Raw genomic sequence first — 23,993 nt, 5'->3', positions numbered from 1 at the left:
CTACTGCGGTCAGGTTCAGGGCTCAGGGCTCCGGGGTTGGCCAAGATTGACAGCTGCCAAAGACTACAACTCCCAGGGTGTCCTGCGCCCCGCCCAAGCTGGGCGGTCACGTGACCCGCACTCACGTGGCTGCCCCGCCGGCTCGGGACCCAGCACCGTAGGTAGGTGCTGAGAGGTAGAGGCGGCGGGGGGTGGGGGCGTCAGGTTCCCGGGTGCCCGAGTGTCCCCGCCGCGGCCGAGCTCTGATTTCCTGCAGGGTCGGGAGCCGGTCCTCGCCGCGCCCAGCCTTTTGTTGCGCCACCCCTGCGCGCCTTAGCCCGGCGGGACTCCACCTAGTCCTAGGCCGGGATCGAGTCCCCCGATCGCCTCCCCAGTTACCCCCAAGTGTCCAGCCGGTCTCGCCTCAGGCCTGGGAATCGGCCCCCGCCCCTGACTTACCTCCCAGTGCAGCCCAACCCTCGTATTTCAGGGCTCCAACCCCAGGCTGGACTGAGAACCCACTGGGAATGGGAGCTGAGGGGCCTACTGCATGTAGACTTTAGGCTTCCACCTTGACCCTGTCAGCTACCCACCGTGACCTTAGTTTATTGCTTTCCCTCCCCCCGGCCCTTTTTCCTCTGATCTGGCCCTCTGTTCCATGAGTTAGTGTCAGGGCCTGTTAGTGCCCCCCAACCCCTGCAGCTGAAGCCGACCCAGAAACAGCCCACACTCTTCTCTCTCTTGACTGCAGATTTTGAGTAACATCTTGAGAAAGAACTTGAGACCACAGAGGGAAGTAAAAAGAATCTGATACCAGCCCTTTGGGGAGAAAAAGCATACCCCTTTCACCAGAGTCAAGCAGGTGAGCTGGAACAATGGAACTGAGTAATTGGAGGGAGGGAGGGAGAGATCTTTTGACCAATTCAGAGTCTGCAGAGGGTGGAAACTCTCAGCCTTTGAACTGATCTCCCTGAGGACCTCAGGCTGAGGTCCTGTGGTAGGAGAGGCTGGGCAGATGGTCCAGGGCCGGTGCAGGGGTGCCAAAGGAAAACCTACTGTCTGGAGAGTCCGGAAGCTGCACTGAGCTGTGTGACCTTAGACCAGTCACCCAGTAGAACTCTGATGGTGTGAACAGGGACCAGGAGATGGTCTTGGATCTCCCTGGAACTATGCTGGAAGCCGCCAAGAACCTGCTGTCGCTAGTCACTGCTTTTTTTTTTTTTTGCTGAGTTGGTGGCTGGAGGGCAGGTTGCATAAGAGGAAGAAGTCCAGTGGCATAGACTGATCTTTGTGAATCTGGTGCCAGCAGAGGGATGTTCCCTCTGGGACTGTGTCCTTTGGTTACATTCTTGATGATAGACATCTGAGAGCAGCTGAACTTTCCTTCTCATGAGGGGACTGTACCCAGTCCGTTTGTTCATCATGAGAAAGAGATATTGGGAAGCATTTCAAGGGGCCTTATTAACCATTCTAGACCACCAGTGGACTGATAGTATCAGAAGGGATGGCCCTACAATGGACAGTGTTCAGGTTGTCATTATGAATCTGATCAGTTCACTTCTTTTTTTGGGGGAGGGGAGGTACCAGGGATTGAACTCAGGGGCACTCAACCAATGAGCCACATCCCCAGCCCTATTTTGTATTTTATTTAGAGACAGGGTCTCACTGAGACGCTAAGCGTCTCCCAGTTTCTGAGCCTGGTTTTGCACTAGCGATCCTCCTATCTCAGCCTCCCCAGCTGCTAGGATTATAGGCGTGCACCACCACACCCAACTCAATTAACTTCTTTATGAGTAAGTGGGGTGCAGTGTCACACACCTGTAATCCTAATGATTTGGGAAGATGAGGCAGGAGGATCACAAGTTCAAGGCCAGCCTCAGCAAGTTTGAGGCCAGCCTAGGCAACTTAGTGTGACTCTGTCTCAAAATAAAAAATAAAAAATGGGCTGGGGTTGTGGCTCAGTGGCAGGGCACTTGCCTAGCACGTGCGAGGCCCTGGGTTCAATCCTCAGCACCACATTAAAATAAATAAATAAAGTAAAGGTATTGTGTCCAACTACAACTAAAAAATACATATTTAAAATAAATAAATAAAAAGATCTGGAGATGTAGCTCAATGGTAAAGTGCTCCCAAGTTCATTCCCTAGCACAGGGCCAGGATTGGGTGGTGGGAGGGGATAAAAACAAGATAGTAGAGAATAAAATACAGTTTTGTGTTAATACCCTGGGATCAGGATTCAGCAAGGATAGGAGAAGGAGCTTTTAGCAGATTTTGCAGTCTGGGAGATAATAAGCCAGAAACAGTCTTTGGGACAGAATGCTCCTGACTCCCCACTAAGCACTCAGCCCTACCCTTTCTTGCCTTTTTTTTTTTTTTTTTTTTTTTTTTGGACAGGCCTATTGTTAGGGATTGAACCCAGGGCACCTCATGCATGCTAAGCACACAGTCTCTCACTGAGCTCCATTCCCCAGCCCAGCCTCTGGCCTTGATCTTGCTCTTCCTCCCAGTAGTTGTCCCCGTGCCTATGCACCTCATTGCTACCTGACCAATGGCACCAGGCTAGTGTTTGATGAGTATTCTCTCTGCTTGCTTAGGATTGAGAATCATAGGCATGGTATGGGATGACAAAATGGGAAGGGATATTTCCAAACATAACAGAAGCAATGATTTGAGGGGCAGAGATTATTAATGGAGATTGAACCCCAGAATGCCCTAAACATGCACTCTACCACTGAGATGCACCCTCAGCCTGGTTCATTGAGGACTAAGCCCTTACTATTATTAATAGACTCCATAGATGGAAAGACTCAGAGGTGAGGCAAATGCAAATGGACAGAAGCTCTAGGGCCAAACAGGCCTAGTTTTGAATCCTGGCTCCTCCACTGACTGCTATGTGACCCAGGGTAGAGTGCTTCGTACCTCTGGGATTTGGTTTCCTCTTGGTAAAATAGTGACAGTCGTGTCTAGTCTACTTTTTAGGGCCACATTGACAATTGAATGAGATGATGCATCCCCTAGCCACAGCGGTAATGATCAACAGTGCAAAGAAGACCACACATTGAGCCCGCCAGTTTTGCAGTGTAGCTGAGAAGAGGACCCAGAGCTGTGAAACGCCAGCACAAGAGAATGTCTGAGTGGTGCTGGGCCCTGGGGTGGCTCCAAGGAAGGCTCAGTGAGTTCTGAAGAAAAGGGGAAGACATAAGCCAGGGTGGCTGGCCAAGGGAGACTAGGAGCATTCCAAGCATAGGATTAGTAATTATTTTCCTAGGGACCCAAATGTGACAGATGTGGGGATCTTGTCTTGTGGCAGAAATTGAAAATGGCCTGAATTTTGAAGGGCCTTGAAAGCCACACAGAATTTAGGCTGTGGGCCGCAGCAAGGCTTGCTGGGCTATAGTGCATTGAAACACCCACAGTCCTTGCGGGGAGTACTTCGTTTAAGGACGTTGCAGTCTAGAAATAGGCTGGGAAGACAGACAGGTCTGGATTCAGATCCTGCACCACAGATTCCTAGTATATGATCCTGGGTCAGTGATTTGATCTCTCCAACCTTTTTGACCATGAGGTTGTCACGGGATTGAATGAGATAAGATAACATCCATGACACACCTCCCCCATGGGGGCCCCTCTCCAGTGCTGACATGTTAGTACTCCTGTCTTTTATGTTTAGGTCTTATTTATTCTACTGCTCTGTAAGGCTGAAACAAGCAAGATTTGTACCTGACATTTTTTTCTTTTAATACTAAGGATTTAACCAAAGGATTTATAAAGCACCAAGCTACATCCCCATCCTTTTTTATTTTTATTTTGAGACAAGATCTCCTTGAGTTGCTTAGGGTCTTGCTGCATTGCTGAGGCTGGCCTTGAACTTGCAATTCCCCTGTCTCAGCCTCACAAGTTGCTGGGATTACAAGCATGTGCCTCCACACCTGGCTTGCATCTGACATTTCTGTGTCTGTCATCCCACACTGTGGCACCCATTGTGATGTTCTGAGCGGAAGTGCTCCTCAGTTTGAATCCCTGCCATGTTATTTCACCTCTCAGCCTCCCCATCTCAGGATAACAGCAGTACCTGTCCTCGTCCCATCTAGGTTGACAAGAGTCCTTATAAGTTAACAGCTCTGAACAGACATTCCTTCAGCAACCACAGGATGTGGCTGTGAAGCAGAACTTTCCAGAGCCCTTGCAGGAAGAAAGAAGGCTCTGGGCCATGGCCCAGGTCAGCATCAACAGTGACTACAGCGAGTGGGGCTCAAGCACAGATGCTGGGGAGCGGGCCCGTCTGCTGCAGAGTCCCTGTGTGGACATGGCCCCCAAGAGTGAGAGCGAGGCTTCCCCAGAAGGTCTGGACAGAGGAACCACTTCCACGCTTGGAGCCATCTTCATCGTTGTCAACGCCTGCCTGGGCGCAGGGCTGCTTAACTTCCCGGCTGCCTTCAGCACCGCCGGGGGCGTGGCAGCTGGGGTCACGTTGCAGATGGTGAGTGTGATGCTGGGCAGAGGCGCAGCACAGGTGGGCCCTTTGGATCAAAGACAGCAGGAGACAATCTGCCCTTCTTCCTTCCCTTACACATGAAAGATACTACCCATCTATTCTAGTACTCTTCACCCAGTCCAAATGAAATAGCAGAAACCTTCCTGACAATCAGATTTGGACATCACCACATTTAATTTTTTAGGCATTTCTTTGATTTTCTGGTTATGTTAAAAGAAAGGGGGTGGAGGCTGGGGTCATAGCTTGGTGGTAGAGCATTTGCATAGCATGTGTGAGGCACTGGGTTCAGTCCTCAGCACCACATTAAAAAAATAAATAAAGGTATTGTGTTCATCTACAACTAAAAAATAATAATAAATAAATAAATAATGATGCCATTAGCTGGGCTCAGGAGGTTCGAAACCTTGAGGTCAGCCTGGGCAACTTGGCAAGACCCTGTGAAAAAGAAAATGTGCTAGCTGGGTGTGGTGGTCCATGCCTGTAATCCCAGCAACTCACGAGGCTGAGACAGGAGGAGCACAAATTTGACACCAGCCTCAGCAACTTAATGAGACCTTGTCTCAAAATAAAGAATAAAAAGGGCTGGGGACATGGCTCAGTAGTTAAGCACCACTGGGCTCAATCCCCAGGACCAAAAGAAGAAAAGAAAAAACAAATAACTGGGTTACTTGAGGCTGTAGCTCCATGGTAGGGTGCTTACCTAGCATGCACAGGGCTCTAGCTTCAATCCCAGCACCACAAAAGTAAAATAAAATAGGACTCTTATCTTTCAGTACTACTGAAATAGTTACTGACAAAATGACACATAGCTTGTATTGGCTTCAAAGTAATCCTGAGTAGGAAGGGAAATAAAATGTAACAAGATTGTGAATTGGTTATTTTTGAAGCTAAGTAATGGGCACATAGGGGACTTTACTGTTATTTTATTCTGTCTGGTCTGTCTACTTTTGTATGTTTGAAAGTTGTCACAAAACTTTGTTTAAAAAAAAATCTCCCCTTGGCAACCTCTAGCGATCTATTAAAATTGCCATGCAACCCGAGACCCATTTGCCGAAGCCACTTTGGGCATTGGCTCCTTAAGTGCTCAGGATGCCCTTGGCTGCCAGCTCTTCCCACACCGTCTCGCTCTGCCCCTGCCTTAGGGTATGCTGGTTTTCATCATCAGTGGCCTCGTCATCCTGGCCTACTGCTCCCAGGCCAGCAATGAGAGGACCTACCAGGAGGTGGTGTGGGCGGTGTGCGGCAAGCTGACGGGAGTGCTGTGCGAGGTGGCCATCGCCATCTACACCTTTGGCACCTGCATCGCCTTCCTCATCATCATCGGGGACCAGCAGGACAAGAGTGAGGTTCTCCCTGAAGCAACTACCTTGTCTGTCCCCCTCAATCCTGGGGGTGCTGGGGTGGAGGGAAAGGTGTTGAACATTCATCCTCCTTCCAGGCTGCTGGATTCATCAGAGGGAGGTCCTGGGGCCCAGCAGAACAGGGTGGTGGCCTGGCATGACATTTCCTCTTTCCTCCCTGTGCAGTTATAGCTGTGATGGCAAAGGATCCCGAGGAGGCCAGCGGTGGCCCCTGGTACACAGACCGAAAGTTCACCATCAGCCTCACTGCCTTCCTCTTCATCCTGCCCCTCTCCATTCCCAGGGAGATTGGCTTCCAGAAATATGCCAGGTTTGGAGCCCTGCCCCAGCCTGGGCAGGACAGAAGCTCTGCTCGTGGGCAGTTGGAGACCCTCTGTCTACTGGGCAGCTCCTCCCCTCCATGACAACTCACCTTCTCAGGGAGCAGACGTGGGCCAGGCACAGTAGACCAAGCTTTGCAGGGTTTCAGGCCCAGGACCTTCTTTTTCTGTCACCACCAAAGGAGACAGTGGCCCTTTGCTTGGATGGGAGATGCAGTTCTAAATGTCCTTATTAAAGACTGGTGACAGCCGGGAGTGTGAGGGCAACCTGTGGACCTGGCCTTGGCTCTCTCTTGGGGGGTAGTATTTGAGTCATTCGTGGTCATGGCCTGGCAGCATCTTCCATGTGGCTCAGCGAGAAGGGAGGAGACTGGAGGAGACTGGCTGCCCTGCGCAGTACCTGACAAGCTGTGGGGTCGAGGCCTTTTCCAGGTGTCAACCTTCCAGTAACTGAACTCTCACCCTTTACCTTTGGTATCTCCTAATTCTCAAGGCCAGGCCCAGAGCATGGCCTGCTGGTAGCCCTGGCCAAGTCTGGCCTGCTCAGATTGGAGTTGTAGGAGCACTTGGAGCTCTGTTCTCCACGTGATCTCTGAGCCTTGGGGCCTAATGAGTGCATGTCCCAGTGGCCAGAAATGCTGATCAGGTCACTGTTAGCCATCCAGCTTCCTCCTAGCTGTGGCAGGTCTCCCTGGGACTCATTGCTCAGGCATTTCCTGAGTCTTTGCTTGGCATAGTCCCCCAGTGTTCAGGAGATGCTTGTGGTCCCTAGAGCTGAGGGTGGACCATCCCCAGCCACCCAGGAATGGAATCAGACTAAGGGCAGCTGAGGCTCTGGGGAAGAAGAAATCAATCTCTCCTTCCCGGCAGCTTCCTGAGCGTCGTGGGCACCTGGTACGTCACTGCCATCATTATCATCAAATACATCTGGCCAGATAAAGAGATGACCCCAGGAGACATCCTGACCAGGTGGGTAAGGGCCCCTGGGGAAACACGAGAATAGAAGCTGCTACCTGGGACCCAGGAGATGCTGGGTCAGGCATTCAGAAGCCACACGGGTGCTCCTTAGCTCAGCAGGGGTACTTCATCTGTCACTAGGAAGGAGCGAGCGGACCTGTTCTCTTTTTGCTGGAGGGAAGAAGGAGAGCTAGAGGCAGGAGGAGACTCTGCCATGAACATCCAACAGATGAGCTGGCACTAGACCAGGCCCCAGCTTGTGGAAACTGACAGGTGGAAAGGCACATTTTTCCATCTGTGTTTATCATCTATATGAGGATGAAGCTGGTTTGTCATTTTTTTTCCCCAAATTCCCCCTTTTAAAGGGGGAAAAAATAAATAAATAGAACAAACCAGAAAAACAAAGCCCCAATCCAGAAGCCAGCAATTCTGGCTTTTGGTCCAGGAAGGCCTTTCAGAGCCTCAGTCTGTTGGGCTGGGAAAGGAGATGTCTGTTCTTACGTATGGAGGATGCTGTTGGCCAGAGGGTAGGGTGAGCGAAGGAGGGTTGTGCTTGGGCATAGTCGATGGCTCTGAGAGGTTCACAAGCAGCTGCACGCTGTGTTTGTCCACAGGCCGGCTTCCTGGATGGCCGTGTTCAATGCCATGCCCACCATCTGCTTTGGATTTCAGGTGCCAGCTACAAGGTCCCTACTATCCCCTTAATTCATTCACCACTGGGGCTGTAACCCACGTTACAAACAGAATGGGGGGAATCCTGGGAGGAAGGATAAAGTGGGAGCCCCAGGACTTGTCCTTTGTCCCTGGGGCTTTTTTCCCCAAGGTACATTCCTCTGGAAACTGGGGATGTGGTCATTTCCCCACTGTGACCATGCCCTTCACCCGGACAGTGCCACGTGAGCAGTGTGCCCGTCTTCAACAGCATGCGGCAGCCCGAGGTGAAGACTTGGGGTGGGGTTGTGACAGCCGCCATGGTCATAGCCCTGGCTGTCTACATGGGCACAGGTGAGTGCACCCCTCCAAGGGCCAGGCTTTGAGTGCTCCCACTCCCCCTCGCATCCCCACGTCCTCTGGCCCAGCTTTCCTGAGGACAGCCTGCATTTCCAGCACAGCAAGCCCCCTGTAGACGTTGGCTTGCACTTGGGCTGCCAGGGGGCCACGCACTGCCAAGATGAGAGGGGCAGGTCCATGCATCCATTCATCAGTTCCAAGTCAGAGCCCAATAAGTGCCAGGAACTGTTCTCAGCATGGGGACGCATGGAGAAAGGAAGACCTGGTCCTGCCCCTGCAAGGTGGACAGTGTCATTGGAGAGACAGTTATGAGCAAGTGAATAAGGAATCAGAAGTAGCAAGTGCCATCGTGACAGTGAAACCAAGAAGGAGTGAATGGGACCATGTGGGTGTAGCTTTCACAGAAGGCTCCTCTCTAGGAGGTGGCATTTGGGGAAATCCAAGTGACAAGAAAGTGAGAACATGAAAAGTCAAAGAGGAGCTTCCAGACCGAGGTGCTGCAGAATGCCAGGTCTCTGAGGCAGGGATAGAATGGGGCTGTTTGTAGCTGGGATCCAAGGAGTGGGGCAGGTGGCAGGAAATGGGGAGGGGGCAGGTGCTCTGGGGAGGCAGAGAGGAAGCATTTCATGCGGGGGCTCTGGCTGCTGGGTGGGTGGTTTGTGTGAGGATGAGGACTGAGAGCCCTAGAGGAAGAACCCTGCCACCCTCCCTTGGAGGGGAGGGCACACACAGCTGCTGGGCCAGAACCCTTCCAGCCTCTGAAGTCACAGCCAGGAGCCAACAGGCAAACTGGCCAAGTCCCTTGTTCTCTTGGGACTCATGTTCTGCCTGGGGAGACAGAAAATACACCAATTAAAAAGACAATTCAAAAGGAGCCAGGATAGGGGGCGCATACCTGTAATCCCAGCAACTTGGGAGGCTGAGGCAGGAGGATCACAAGTTTCAGGCCAGCGTGGACAACTTAGTGAGACCCTTTCTCAATAAATAATAAGGGAGCCGGGCACAGTGTCACACACCTGTAATCCCAGTAGCTCGGGAGGCTGAGGCAGGAGGATCATGAGTTCAAAGCCAGCCTCAGTAACAGTGAGACCCTAAGCAATTTAGCGAGCCCCTCCCTGTCTCTAAAAATTTTAAAAAGGGCTGGGGATGTGGCTCAGTGGTAAAGCATGCCTGAGTTTAATCACCCATGCCCCCCCACACACCCCCAAAAAAAGACAATTCAAAGAGTTGCGTGATGTGAAGAAATAGAACTGGGTGACAGCCAAGTGCCTGGGGTGGGTATGATTGTGGGTGTGCAGGGCAGCATTCCTTCAGCAGGGGACATCTGTACTGAGACCTGAGTGATGAGACGGCAGCGTGAAGACCGAACAGTTAGTGCAGAAGTCTGGGACAGGAATGTACTGGGCGAGTTCAGAGAAGGGGCATGTGGGGGGCTGGCGGGCTTCCAGCAGAGGATCTGCGAAGGCAGGAGGAGACCTCTGCTCCCAGCTCAACGCCCCCGGGACCCAGGCTAAGCCTCCAGAGCTGCTCCAGCTACATTTATCAGGAAAGGACAGTCCACCCTGCTACCCTCGCAGGGTGGCCCCAACCTAGCCCCCTGTCCCTGCATTATAGGCATCTGTGGCTTCCTGACCTTTGGAGCTGCTGTGGACCCCGATGTGCTCCTGTCCTACCCCTCCGAGGACATGGCTGTGGCTGTTGCCCGAGCCTTCATCATCCTGAGCGTGCTCACCTCCTACCCCATCCTGCACTTCTGTGGGCGGTGAGCCCCTCCCCATGCCACCCAGACCCCCTGGAAGCCCATGGACTTGTATGGAACCTGTTCTGAGGAAGGAGAAACTGCATCCCCTAAAAAGAATCCATATCTAGGATAGTCCCCATTCCAAGCTGGGGCTCAGGAGTAGGCGTTGTCCCAGGGTCACCAGAACATTCCGAGTCCTCCAGGAACCACTAACCCTCATCTTTCCTGAGCTTTTAATTATTTTTTTAAATTATCTTTTGTAGTTGCAGATGGACAGTGTGCCTTTATTTTATTTATTTTTTTTTATGCAGTACTGAGGATCAGACCCAGGGCCTCACACTTGCTAGGCAGATGCTCTGCCACTGAGCTAGAGCCCCAGTCCCCCGAAGTGTTCCTTTTAAAGAAAATAATAGTGTCAGTCTCCATGTGATGAAACGAAGCACTAAGCCCTTCACAGTCACCCTCTCATCCAGCCCCAGGGTGCCCAGGACAGTGTGGGTAAGCCCATCTTAGGCTCAGGGATTAGGGCCTTACCCACAGTCTTCCCAGTTTATGGTTTGGCTCCTGTGAGCCAGAGGTGGGGGGTTTTGAGCAGGGGTGCCCCTGAACCCCTCTTCCTGTGGACAGGGCAGTGGTCGAGGGCCTGTGGCTGCGCTACCAGGGGATGCCAGTGGAGGAGGACGTGGGGCGGGAGCAGCGGCGGCGAGTGCTGCAGACGCTGGTGTGGTTCCTGCTCACCCTGCTGCTGGCGCTCTTCATCCCTGACATCGGCAAGGTCATCTCGGTCATCGGGGGCCTGGCCGCCTGCTTCATCTTCGTCTTCCCAGGTGCGCACCCCTGGCATCCCTGTCTGATGGCCCTGTAGTACCGACTCTAAGGACCCTCTGGCCTCAGCGCCCCATGGCCTCTAAACCTGCCAGGGAGGGTCACCCCCAGCTCTTGCACTCTCCCTTGTCTTGATGAGAAAATGTGAAGTCCAGAGAGAATACAAACCTTCCCAGAGAGGTTAATGATCTCAACGAATAAGTAACAAGTCTTTTCAAACCCAAGTCAGTGGTGCCAGAGCCTGTACTTCTATGTGTACTTCCCTATTAGAATCTGGCTGGTTCTGCTCAATACAACCCAGAGGTCAAAGGGGCAGGGTGTTGACACCCAGATGTAGAGGTAGACACGGGTCTTTTGCAGATCCCTGGGAAACAGCCCCACCCGTTTCTGTGCAGGCAACCTCCTTGAAAGTCCTTCCCACTGCACACAGAGCAAGGGAGCTGCTGCTCTCTGCTTAGGCATGTGCTTGCTTCTTGGCCTGTCCTTAGAAAGCAGGGGCCAGGCTCCAGCAGCGTGTAAAGTCAGGGGGCAGAGGCAGAATTTCTGGGAGAGTAAACATGACTTTCTCTGCCACCCTTTTGGTAAGAGGGGTCTGGGATGAGGGTAGAGCCTCTGCTTCTTACAACCTCAGAGCCACCTCTTCTCCTCCAGGTCTGTGCCTCATTCAAGCCAAACTCTCTGAGATGGAGGAGGTCAAACCAGCCAGGTAAAGCAGGGCCAGCCTTGGATCCTCTGGGAGGTGGAGTATGGGAGGCAGGGGGTGGGAGTCAGTAGAAGACAATAAGGAGTCTTTTGCATGCTTTTAAAATCATGGGCTTTTAAAGCTAGGCATGGAGGTGCACACCTGTAATCCCAGCTACTCAGGAAGCTGAGTCAAGAGGATTGCAAGTTCAGTGCCAGCCTGGGCAGCTTATCAAGATCCTGTCTCAAAATAATAAAAGTTTTAAAAAGGGCTAGAGAATAACTCAGAGGACTTAGAAGTGGTGCATTTGTCTAGCATGTGTGAAGCCCTGGGTTCAGTCCCCAGCACTACGAAGAAAGAAGGAAGGAAGGTAATTATAGAAAACTTTAAAAATACACACAGGTCTAAAGAAGTAAATGAAAATCACCCTTATTCTCAGGTAACAAGTAATAACCCTATTCTGGTTTTGATACATCTATTTGCAGATGTCTGCATCCCCAGTCCTTTAATTTTTGAGACAGGGTCTCGCTAAGTTGCTTATAGCCCTACTAGGTTGCTGAGGCTGGCTTTGAACTTGCTATTCCCCTGCATTAGCCTCCCAAGTCCCTGAGATTACAGGCATGTGCCATTGCACCCAGCTTGATTCTTTTTTTAAGGAAATGGATCACATCTTATGTAGCTGGCTTTTTTCTGAACATCTTCCCATCAGGAGGCCTGTGCACTAATCCTGGTCCTGCCCTTAGCATCCTGTGACCAGTCAGTTCATCCATTAGGTATTGGTCTCCTTACCTGTGGACTAAAGATAATACACCTGGCTGAACACACATGCCTTTTTATGGAAAAGTCCTTGACAAGTCAAAAGTGGAATAAGTAATAAGGGTACCTAACTTCCATATATATGTAAGTCGGGGGACTCGGGAACAGGATGACTGATCAGATCCTTTTCATCCTCTGTTCTTCAGCTGGTGGGCATTGGTCAGTTATGGAGTCCTCTTGGTCACCCTGGGAGCCTTCATCTTTGGCCAGACCACAGCCAATGCCATCTATGTGGATCTCTTGGCATAACCACTGCCTCCTAGGAAGCACATGGCCTTGACCATTGGACCCAGGAGTTCTCTCTTAGAGCTATGGGGCCACCCAAGTCCAACATCATTCCAGCTGGTGGGATGACACCAGACATCCTTTTCCAGGAATACTTCTGGGGCTAGAATCAGGCCCCACACCTGTGGACAGTTCAAGTTTAGCTCTCTTCCTGCTCCCCAGCCATGGCTACGCTATGGGTGGTGGCAAGTCTATGTCACAAAGGAACTTCTTTCTCCTAACTCTCAACTTCCTGCCTGCAACCTCCACGGGTAGAGGATCAGCAGGTACTAGAAGAACCAGTCTGATTTCCCTCTGGAGAAAGACTACATTGGAAGGGCCAGTGTCCTCCACAGAGCAGCCTTTCCTGAGTGGGGGTTGGGCATATACCCTCAGGCTCAGTGCTTGCTCCAGCCCATCAGCAGCTGTGGCCAGTATTGGCTTCTTCTAGGATCTGGCAATTTCCAAAGGTAGAGCTGGAGTCTTACAAATGGGAAGAAATAGGCAGATGCTGGCCTTGTCCATTCCCTCTTGGACCCCTGGTCAGCCTGATGGCCTCTTTCCCATGGCTAATTGGCATTTCCCAAATCTTTAGGGACTGACTTTCTCCAAACCTGATGGTCCAGGTTGAGCACCCTCTCTTCCTCCATCCCCAGGTCTCACCAACTCTAATGTTTACAAGTGGCGCCAGCCTGGTTCTGAAGCCAGGGGCCGCCCATGCCACGGTGCTGTGAGTACTCCTCCATTAGCTTTCCCCACGGGCAGAGGGTGGGGTCTGCTGCTTCTTTTGGATTTCAGGTGGGCCACTCTTTTCAGAAACTCAAGGTGGGTGAGGGAGAAGGCTGGGAGCCTTTCAGACCCTCCATGCAGGCTGGGCTGGCCAAGATCCAGGTGAACCTCTGACCTCTTTTTCAGGGATTGCTCCTCTCCTTGCCACTGTTCTGCCCCCTCCCCAAGCCAGGCCTAGTCTGATGTCCCAGAGAGGACAGTGGGGTTGACATTGGTAGGCCTGGAAATTTCTATTGCCAGGTGGATCTTGGATCACGTTCCTTTGTGTAGCTCCATCTCTAATTTATGAACGTGTTTTGTTCTGTTGTGGGTCATGAGTGCCAAGCCCTCTCAGCTTCCTCAGCTCCATACATCCTTCATGCTTGCCCTCAGCAGCCTGTCAATCACATCAAGGTCACACCTTCATTGTCGCAACACAATTCTCTCCTTCCATATTCCCATTTTGACCTCCTTGTCCCCTCACCCGCCCTTGTTCACTGTGGCAACTCCCAAGTACAGAATCAGGCTTCCTCCTCCAGGAATCCCCGTATTTCCTTGATCCCTCCTGCCTAAAATCTCTGAACTGGGAGTGAGAGGGGCCCCCACCCAGTAGCTGCCACTCTGGGCAGTCCCACCTAGGCTGCGCAGGCCGGCTGGAGGCTGGCGAGGCTTTGTCCAACCTGAAGACTGAATAAGCTGCCTTTCCATACATCTGCTCTTGAGGCCCATTTCCCTGTCCCCCGGGACCAGCCCCTTCTGCTGCTTGCTCTCGGGCTCCTGCCCAGTGGCAAGCCCCATCAAGGCTAGGAGGCCAGCCTGCTGGCAGGGCTGAGGGGCCTCCCAGTGCTGCATTTTAGGGTTGGGGGAATAATGTGGGGCCGCTGCACAGACATGGGCCAGCCAGGAAGCAGAGCTGGATCTGGCCCCTGGACCTAACCTCAGGAGCCTTCCCTCCCTCCCCGTCAGGGCCTCCCCATGTTTGTTTTGTACTTTGGACACTCTCAAGAGGGAGGATGGTGAATAAAGGGAACTTGTGCTGCTGAGCTGCATCTCCTGTGTCTGGTGCCGGGGCTCAGAGTCTGGGCCATGGTGGGAAGGAGAGGGGGCTGGGGTGAGAGGTGTGGATGGCACTTCTCCATCTGTGACCCCTGTCCCAGGAGTGGCAGCACCTCCGTGCTCTGTCTGCCCAGCTGGAACCTGAGTGACTTTGATGCCTCCCTTTTCTTCCAAGATAACTTAAAGACTTATTTGAAGCTTCACCTGCAGTCACTTGGCCCTGTTGCTTTGGGCCTGTGGTGCCCCCGTACTTGGCAGGAGCACACACCAGAGGAGGCCTGTTCATTTCATGGCAGCTGGAAAACCAGCGGGGACCTGGGTCTCAATATCCCCTTAAAGGGCACACCCACAATTATTCCTCCAGCTAGGCCCCACCTCTTAAAGCATACCACCTTTTTAGATCCATAGGCTGAGGACCAGCACATGGTCCTTTGAAGGACATTCTAGAGCCAAACTAATAGGCTTTACAATTTAGGGGATACAGGAAATCTTCCTGCAGGAGGTAATGTTTGAGTCGGCCCTGAATGATGACTAGCAGTTAACTAAGTGGGGAGACCTCTCCAAGCAGTGGGAACTGCATGTGCAAAGACCCTGAGGTAGGAAGAATATGGCTTGAACTGAGAAGTGGACATTGTAGAGGAGTATTGCCTGGATGTGGGAGCACAGTAGAGATGAAAGTTCTGGGCCTGCCTTCTGTGTCTTCTCCTTTGAGTCAAATCTAGCCATCACCCCCCATCACATTCCCCCTCTCTGTTCCAGTCATATTCAAATGAGGGTGAGGGAAGGGATTTGCCCTTTAAGGGGGAAACACATTGGAGAGATTAAAGGGGGTAGAACAGCTTTGGGCCATATTCACCCTTGACTAGGGGGCCAAGAGCTAGAAGTTGGGTTTCACTCTTTCCTCATGAACAGAGGGAAGGAAAGGTTACATCTACGCCAAGGGCAAACTCCAGTGCCAACAGCCAGATTCATCCATTCATATTTGCACATTGTGCTCAAGACATCCCCACTTTGGTGGGCAAGGTGGTGCACACCTGTAATCCAGTAACTTGGGAGGCTGAGGCAGGAGCATCGTAAGTTTAAGGCCAGCCTCAGCAAGTCAGTAAGAACTTCAGCAACTTAGCAAGACCCTGTCTCAAATTTTTTCTTTTTCTTTTTCTTTTAACCAGGGATTGAACCCAGGGGCCCTTCTACTGAACCACATCCGTAGCCCTTTTCATATTTTATGTGGAGACAGGGTCTTGCTGAGTTGCTTAGAGCCTTACTAAGTTGCTGAGGCTAACTTTGAACTTGCAATCCTCCTGCCTCAGTCTCTCAAGCCACTGGGATTGCAGATGTGCAGCACTGTGCCCAACAAAATGAAGTTTGTTTGTTTTTTAAAAGACTGAGGAGTCAGGTGTGGCGGCACACGCCTGTAATTCCAGCAATTCAGGGCCAGCCTCAGCAACTCAGCTCTCTCAGCCTACTTGCTGATCTCTGAACCGAAAAGGCAAGCCCAGGAACCTACAGACCCCATGCTACAAACCCCACTATCAGATCTCAGAAGCCTTGGATCTTCTCCCATCACTCTCACATGGAGTGCTGGGGTACACTTTACCTCCAGTCCTGTTTCTGTCTAAAATGGGAATGCCTGGTGACCTCATGAGGGAAAAGGGAGCTAGCGTAGAGAAAGTTCTGGAAACAGAATACAAGTGCTTTATAACTGAAGGCCACATTTAAAAGAAATGTGAAAATCCTTTCCAGGAGGACACACGCTGGAGCTTCCCTGACCAGCTGGAGGATCAGGGTGCTTTTCAAACTTTAATGTGCATTCAAGACACAAATTGCCTAGGACCTCCTTAGGCTGCAAATTCTGATTCAGTAGGTCTAGCGCGGAGCCTGGGGCCCCTGTGGCTAACACTCCCAGTGAGGGCAGTGCTGTTGTTCTCAGAAGCCCTCTGAGGAGCAGGGGCCTGATGGACAAAGCCAAGTCCTTGGCCTCACTGAGTGAAATCTCAATGATGCCTCTCACGCTGTGAGAACTCAGGGAGTTAGTTCACCTCTCCGAACACCATTTAAGTCAGCTTTAAGGTGGGAGTGATGGTTTCCACTTTGCAGAGGTAGATATTGCAAATCCAGGGCATAATAATACACGTGGAAAGCCTGGCAGATGGCAGGAACTACGTTGGACATTTCATTCTACTGGAAGTGTGTCAACTGCAGTTTCTTCCTTTGGTCAGTAGAGGTCGCCTTTGCATAATTTCTGCTTACGGAGGAGGGGAACCTGTCGCTGAAAGGAGATTCCAAACAATTGAGTCACTAGGGCTCCTGGTGATTTGGCTGCTGCTTGGTAGATCTGAGCTTTATACTAGGGCAGGGCCACCTCTAAATTATGGCCTCCAGTGTGGTGCAGAACTCATACCAATAAAATAATCAGATACTAATTGTGTAGGTACATGGGTTAGGTAGATACAGATATTACAAACCAAGATTTGGTAATGATTCCTTGATATCATATTCCTATGATATTCAGACTGGGCGCAGTGATGCACACCTGTAATCCCAGCAACTTGGGAGACCAAGTCTGAGGATTGCATGTTCAAGGTTAGCCTCAGCAACATAGTGAGACCCTCAGCCACTCAGCAAGACACTGTCTCAAGTGAAAAATGGTTGGGAATGTAGCTCAGTGGTAAAATGCCCCTGCACTCAATATCCAGCACCTGCCCCCAAAATTGATGCATTAGTTAAAGAGATGTTACTTAAAACAGATAAACCCTAGAATCCCAGGGACTTAACACAATAAACATTTATGTCTGATGCAGGTGATCCTGGTCAGTACATGGACAGCAAGACTGAGGCTTAGGTCTAGCAGGTAGGTGGTTGAAAGTTTTAGATCAGTGGTTGGCCCCTGGAGTGAATAAAGTTGAAGTCCCACCCACACCCTATTTGGGCATATCACTAGACTGATTCACCCAAGTACCCAGTGGCTGTCAGTTTGGCTCAGAGCCCAGCATCACCTTCTTCTCAGTTAACTAGCCTTCTCCTAAAAGAAACCCTTGGAGAGCCAGGCACGGTGGTGCACACCTATAATCCCAGCAGCTTGGGAGGCTGAGGCAGGAGGATTGCAAGTTCAAAGTTAGCCTCAGCAAAAAGCGAGGCACTAAGCAACTGAGACCCTGTCTCTAAACGAAATACAAAATAGCAATGTGGAGGGGCTCAGTGGTCCAGTGCCCCTGAGTTCCATCCCTGGTACAAAAAAAAAAAAAAAAAAAAAAAAAAACCTTGGAGAGAGGTTGCTGCCAGGCCTGTAGTTCCAAGCAGCTCTGGAAGCTGTGGCAGGAGGATCACAAGTTTGAGGCCAGCAACTTAAGAGAGACCCTGTCTCAAAATAAAAAATAAAAAATTTTAAAAGGGTTGAAGTGGTTCAGTGGCTAAGTGCTCCTGGGTTCAATTCCAAAGTGCTCCTTTGGTTCCAGTACCAAAAATAGAAAGAAAAAGAAATACTCTTAAATGAATGATAATCTCTGATCTTATTTACCTCACCGAGGGAAGAGAAACCAATACAAAGAAAGCACTTGAAATGTAACACAAGTGCTTTAAAACCAAAGGCCATGCTTATATAAGAAATGTTAAAACAGTGTCTTCCCAAGAGGACACCAGTCTCAGCTGAGCCCTGGCACCAGCACTGATGACTGAGATGGGCACCCGCTGTCACCCCAGCAATAGCCTCTGAGTGAAACTAAACCATGGTGCCCCAGCGTACTCACCGGATCAGGCTGGAGCCAGTCTCTGTCTTAGGCCACTCACCTGCCCCATCCTGCGTTCCCAACTCCATCAAAAAGTCAAATTTACAAGAATTCCCATCTTATCTCAGGACTTGCTTCTGGGGAGTCCACCCAGTTTCTAAATCCTTCTCCTTCCCCAACTCCAGGCACATTCCAAGGATTGTGTATTCTCTGCAGCAACTGGGCAGGGTAGCTCCTGACTCAGGAACTTGAGGCTCAGTAGAGGTCAGGGGAGAAGTGGGGGGCCCAATACAGGAGAGTGATATGAAATTCTACAGCCGGAACCAATAGGACCTCACCTTTCTCCTCTGCCTGTTCAGAAAGGATGATAACCAGAGTATAGATAGGTGCTTGATCAGGATAAGATCCTCCACCGCTGGAGAAGGTGAATGGCCCCAGAGGAAAAAACCTACAGATACCCCAATGCAAGGGCTGGGTCCTCCCTGACACCCTGTAGGGATGGCTCCAGTTGACAAATGAGCTGCAACAAACCACACAATTTCCAGCCATCAGATTCTTGGCTATGGGTGAACAAACATAGATTTTCAGAGAGCTTTAGGGAACACTTCCAACATGAGACCCAAAGTAGCAATCTGAATGCAAGGCACCTCGGAGGGACAAAGTCCACACAGAAAGAAAAACCTATAGTTAATATTCTCAGAAAAGTAAAGAGGATATTTCAATTATAAAACAAGAAAGAATGCTTTAAGAAAACAACAAATTAAAAGCTAGCAACTGAAAATGAAAAGTATGACAGCCAGCCAGGCACAGTGGCACATATCCAGCAACTTGGGAGGCTGAGACAGGAGGATCACAAGTTTGAGGCCAGCCCAACAACTTAGAGACATTCTGCCTCAAAATGAAAATAAATAAATAAATAAATAAAGAGGGCTGAGAATGTAGTTCAGTGGTAAAGCAACCCTGGGTTCAATGCTCTAAAAAGAAAATCAACAACAACCAAAAAGCCATTACAGAGAAATCTGGGTGTCTGGCATTACTGAGAAATTTGGATATCCAGCAACACTGTCATTCCTTCTTGGAAACCATTACCTACAGTTGGCTGCACTCCCGCTCTCCAGTAAAGTTCCAACCTGGAAGCTTTGTTCATGGATGTGCCCTGCCTGGCTCCTGGGAATAGCTGGGTTTTGGAGACCTGCAATTAACCTTTAACCAAATCAATTCTAGTCTCTATCAGTCCCGTCGATGTCGGCCCCCACCCCACAACCCAGCATTTTCCCTGGGACTCTGAAATGCCAGTCCATGAGCAGATGCCAGTACCAGAACCAGCCAGCTAGCTGTCTCCCCAGCCTCTGCCCAGCAGCTCAGGTCAGGGAAGGAAGGGAACTAGCCAGAAACATGAGCCAGGGTTGGGCGAGGCTGTGACATGGACATTACCTCCCAGCTTCACCATGAACTTTGGCAGTTCATGAATCCCGACCAACATCCTTCCTGCTTGTCTGACAGCTAATGGTTAACAGAGGCCCTGGGAGAAACTGACTTGAGCTTCTCTTGGGCTAGGCCCTGGGGCACCAATATTCATCTAAAATCTGGCTGGGCCTGGTGACTCCTGCCTGTAACGCCAGCAGCTGGGGAGGCTGAGGTAGGAGGATCCTGAGTTTGAAGCCAGCCTCAGCAATTTATTGAGGTACTTAGCAACTCAGTGAGACCCTATCTCTAATTAAAAGACAAACAAGGACTGGGAATGTGGCTCAGTGGCTCAGTGCCCCTGGGTTCAATCCCTGCTACCAAAAAGAGAGAAAGAAAGAGAGAGACAGACACTTCTGGGTGCTATATTTATGTAGCTGGACCTCACTTGCTATAGTGGCCCATGCAAGTAATTTCAGCAACTTGGGAGGCTGAGGCAGGAGGATTGCAATTTTGATGCCAACCTGGGCAATTTAACAAGGCCCTGTGTTACAAGAAATAAGAGGACTGGAGATATATCTCAGAGGTAGTATGCTTACCGAGCCTTGAGTTTGAACCCAACACACACACACACACACACACACACACACACACACACACACAATGTAAAAATAAAAAATAAAAAAGACTGGAGATATAGCTTTGTGGTAGAGTACCCCTGGCCTCAACTCTCAATACCAAAATATTAAAAACTCAAATTAGTAAAAGAAAAAAATATTTTTTTCAGTACTAGGGATTAAACCCAGAAGCACTTTACCACTGAGCTCTATCTCCAGCTTATATATATATATATATATATATATATATATATATATATATATATATATATATATTTTTTTTTTAGCAGAGTCTGGATAAGTTGTTGAGGGCCTCCCTAAATTGCCCAGGCTGGCCTTAAACTTGCCATCCTCCTGGCTCAGCCTCCCAAATCACTGAGATTACAGGTGTGCGCCAATAAACCTGACAGTAAAATAAATAATTCCAAAAGTTGTTAGGAATAATTTCTCCTTGAGGAAAGAACATTTCATGAATGTAACTGAATCTGACTCTTTCTTTGCTGACTTAAGGTCTGGCAAAAATCTTTCTTCTTTCCTTCCTTCTCTCTTTTACCTCCTTTTCTCTCCTCGACTTCTTGCTAGTCTATATGCCTACTCGCTTTAAGACAAGTTGTCTTAAAGCACCTATGATGTGTCACCCTGTGTCCAAGTGTGGGGCAGAGAAAGTATAGGCAGTGGGCTGGAATAGGCACCAAATCATGGAATGTTCCCTGAGACATGGCCTTATAGACTAAGTTCTGAATCCTAGTTTGTTTCCTGAGGATTTGCTTTTCTTCTCCTAAAGGTCAACCTAACTGAGTTCCAGGTACTTTGGTTCAAGTTAATGGAGGTTTAATTGAACAGGGCTCTGACACCAGGACAGTCCTGATAAATCAAATACAGCACAGGTGGGAATTGGCTAGACCTGGATTTGAATCCTGGTTCTTACCATTTCCCGCCAGTGGAATGTTATATAACCAGTCTTTCTGGACCACCTACTATGCACTTGGCACTGTGTTGAATATTTCACATGCATGATCTCAGTTGATCACTGAGCTCTGAAAGCATTTCATGAGAAATCCCAGGAAAAGATCTGGGTGTGGCGGTGCATGCCTGTAATCCCAACAACAGGAGGCTGAGACAGGAGGATGGCAAATTCGAGGTCAGTCTGGGAAATTTAGGGAGAACTTGTCTCAAAATAGAAGATTAAAAAAGGGCTGGGGATGTGGCTTAATGAGAGAGCGCCCCTGGGGTTCAATCCCCAGCATCAGAAAAAAAAAAAATCCCCAGGAAAGTACCTTACCTCCCAAGGTCGAATTTCCACAACTACAAAGGGGAAAAATTAGTATCTGACAGGTTGGTTCAGTGGATGAACTGAGCTCAGCATTAGAGCCCTTGGCACTATCGGGGTGTGTCACAGCAGGCATGGCCGCCACAACACACCAAATGCCACCTGTCAAGGTACTCTGCTGAGTCATCGGGTTGTTCTTTCGTTTTTCCTTTCGATTTTTTGGAAGTGCTGGAGATTAACCCCAGGGCCTCATAAATGCTCTACCACTAAGTTACATGCTACACTCGCAGCATTTCTGTTGTTGTGTTGATTGTTGTTCTTTGTTTATTTTTGTTTTTGTTTTGTTTTTTACTTAAAAAAATGGGAGAAGGTGGGATTTCCTCCTTTTACTTTGTTTATTTTTGTTTGTTTGTTTGTTTTGGTACTGAGTATTGAACCCAGAGATGCTCTACACTGAGCTATAACCTCAGCCCTTTTAATTTTCTTTTATTTTTTAGACAGGCTCGATAAATTACTCAGGTTGGCCTCCTCCCGCCTCAGCATCCTGAGTACCTGGGATCAGTGTCCCACTGCACCTGACATTGAATCCCAAGCAGGGCTGCTCCCAGCCCGTGAGTATTCTGCCTACCAGCAGCTAAACCTATCTTCACACAGTTAAAAGAACAGAAGTCTGGGCTGGGGATGTGGCTCAAGCGGTAGCGTGCTCTTCTGGCATGCGTGCGGCCTGGGTTCGATCCTCAGCACCACATACAAACAAAGATGTTGTGTCCGCCAAATACTAAAAAATAAATATTAAAATTCTCTCTCTCCCTCTCTCTCACTGTCTCTCACTCTCTCTTTAAAAACAAAACAAAACAAAACAAAAAAAAAACAGAATTCCTTGGGGGGGCGGGGCCAGCCCAGGGCTACACGAGCCCTTCTTTTCACTGTTTGTCTGCCCTCAGCAGGATACAGGTGGTAAGGAAAGACTCAGCTTGCTAGTCTCCATGCCTACTTGCTGCTCAAGCTCATACAGTCTCTTTCCCTCTCTGGGCCTTGGGTATCCTTCCTCTCCAGTGGGAGGGTTGCAGCAGAAACTGCTCCATTCGGTGGCTCCATTTGGAGTTCACCACTCAGGATCCTGCAGACACCTCACCCTTCCCCATCACACGGCTGGCAGGGCAGGAACCAGCTGCAAGAACAAGGGCAGTCTGTTCTCAGCGAGGACCCCAGAAAGCAAAGGGAAGACAACCTACCCTTGCCATCACAGGAGAGGCCCACTTCTAAGCAGTGGGCAGTTTCCCAATCACAGCACTGGCAATGGAATTCACTGGATCCTTGTTTATTAAGAATTGCTGGGGGGGCTGGGGATGTGGCTCAAGCGGTAGCGCACTCGCCTGGCATGCACACGGCACTGGATTCAATCCTCAGCACCACATAAAAATAAAGATGTTGTGTCTGCCGAAAACTAAAAAATAAATATTAGAAAAAAAAATTGCTGGGAGCGGTGGCGCACACCTGTAATCCCAGTGGCTGGGGAGGCTGAGGCAGGAGGATGTGGTTCAGTGGTAGAGTGCTTATCTAGCATGTACTAGCACACACACACACAGTATCAAGAGCTTTAAACCAAGAGCAAGGACCTTCTAAACATAGAGCCTGTGTGACTTAACAGGTCACCCACCCTTTAAAATGAGCCAACCTAGTCACCCTGGGCCACAGTGCCAGAGGACCACTTTCTCTTGGACCCCCAGGCCTGTAGGTTCCCAGAGGAATTCCTCATAGGACCCTCTGGTTCTGGCTGAATGACCATCCTGGCGGTAACTCCTGCCTAGAACTCAGTGTTGGTGGGACAGGAGGAATTGACCTGCTGGCCTTTTCCCTTAATAATACAAGCTACAGCTCTGGTGATGGTCCCTGAGAGGCTCAAGTTGATCTACTTCAGGTGGTAAGGGGTGGAGGCAAGGCATACTCAGACCTTCAGAGCCAAGAACTTGAGGATGGCATAAGAAGAGCAAGCAGCTCAGAATGGAGGCAAGAGCTGGCCATGGACTCTGGAGACCTATATCTGTCTTGAGGCCACCCAGGGCCAGTCACTTCCCCACCCTGGGCCCCAGTATTTCAATTGCCTGATGGTTATTTCAGGATGAGGAGAGTACAATCCCATGGAAAGGAAAACATCCTGAGCGTTACTAAAAACAAGTCGGTCCACATACTTGAGTGACACAAAGATTGTGCAAGTCTCATCTCCAACACCTCCCAGCTGTGGTGCCTGAACCAGTCATTCCATCTGTAGCCCTTAGTTTCCTCATTTGTGAAATGCATAACAACAATAGTAGTAGCCAGGGTGCACACCTGTAATCCCAGTGACTCGGGAGGCTGAGGAAGAAGGATCACAAGTTCAAAGCCAGCCTCATCAATTTAGCAAGACCCTAAGCAACTTAGCAAAACCTTGTCTCAAAATAAAACATAAAAAATGGACTGAGAATGTGGCTTAGTGGCCCCTGGTTTCCATTCCCACTACCCCTCCCCTCAAAAAACCCAACAACATCAAAAAAAGGATATTCGTATGGAGAAGTTTCAGTGATGGGAGAAGAAGTTTGGCCTAATGTGTGTCCTGGAAATAGACTGATACGAGTTCAAATCTGAGCTCTGCCATAAAGTGGCCTTAGGCAAATAAACCTTTCTGAGCCTTGGTTTTCTCATCTGAAAAATGGGAATAATAA

At 49.8% G+C, this 23,993-nt stretch overlaps 1 protein-coding gene across 7 annotated transcripts; it reads left to right on the top strand.

Annotated features, from left to right (window-relative positions):
- Nucleotides 1-5: 5 nt before the first annotated feature.
- Slc38a7 (solute carrier family 38 member 7) lies at nucleotides 6-22,106 on the top strand. Of its 7 annotated transcripts, none has more exons than XM_040279291.2 (12): nucleotides 6-161; nucleotides 731-841; nucleotides 4,071-4,459; nucleotides 5,617-5,815; nucleotides 6,001-6,145; nucleotides 7,026-7,124; nucleotides 7,727-7,784; nucleotides 8,003-8,117; nucleotides 9,738-9,885; nucleotides 10,492-10,691; nucleotides 11,341-11,395; nucleotides 21,793-22,106. In XM_040279291.2, the coding sequence occupies exons 3-12, from the start codon at nucleotides 4,190-4,192 to the stop codon at nucleotides 21,947-21,949; spliced, it is 1,446 nt and encodes a 481-aa protein (XP_040135225.2). In that variant the 5' UTR covers nucleotides 6-161; nucleotides 731-841; nucleotides 4,071-4,189; the 3' UTR covers nucleotides 21,950-22,106. The 7 variants fall into 7 exon arrangements, with proteins under 7 accessions (XP_040135225.2, XP_021577229.2, XP_040135228.2 ...); XM_021721554.3 differs by having other exon boundaries at nucleotides 7-161; nucleotides 21,789-21,936; XM_040279294.2 differs by lacking the exon at nucleotides 21,793-22,106 and adding an exon at nucleotides 17,077-17,095 and having other exon boundaries at nucleotides 7-161.
- Nucleotides 22,107-23,993: the final 1,887 nt, after the last annotated feature.

The sequence above is a fragment of the Ictidomys tridecemlineatus genome, chromosome 15, assembly GCF_052094955.1.
Source record: "Ictidomys tridecemlineatus isolate mIctTri1 chromosome 15, mIctTri1.hap1, whole genome shotgun sequence".
Taxonomy (NCBI): Eukaryota; Metazoa; Chordata; class Mammalia; order Rodentia; family Sciuridae; genus Ictidomys; species Ictidomys tridecemlineatus.
This window is presented reverse-complemented; position numbering and strand designations above follow the sequence as displayed.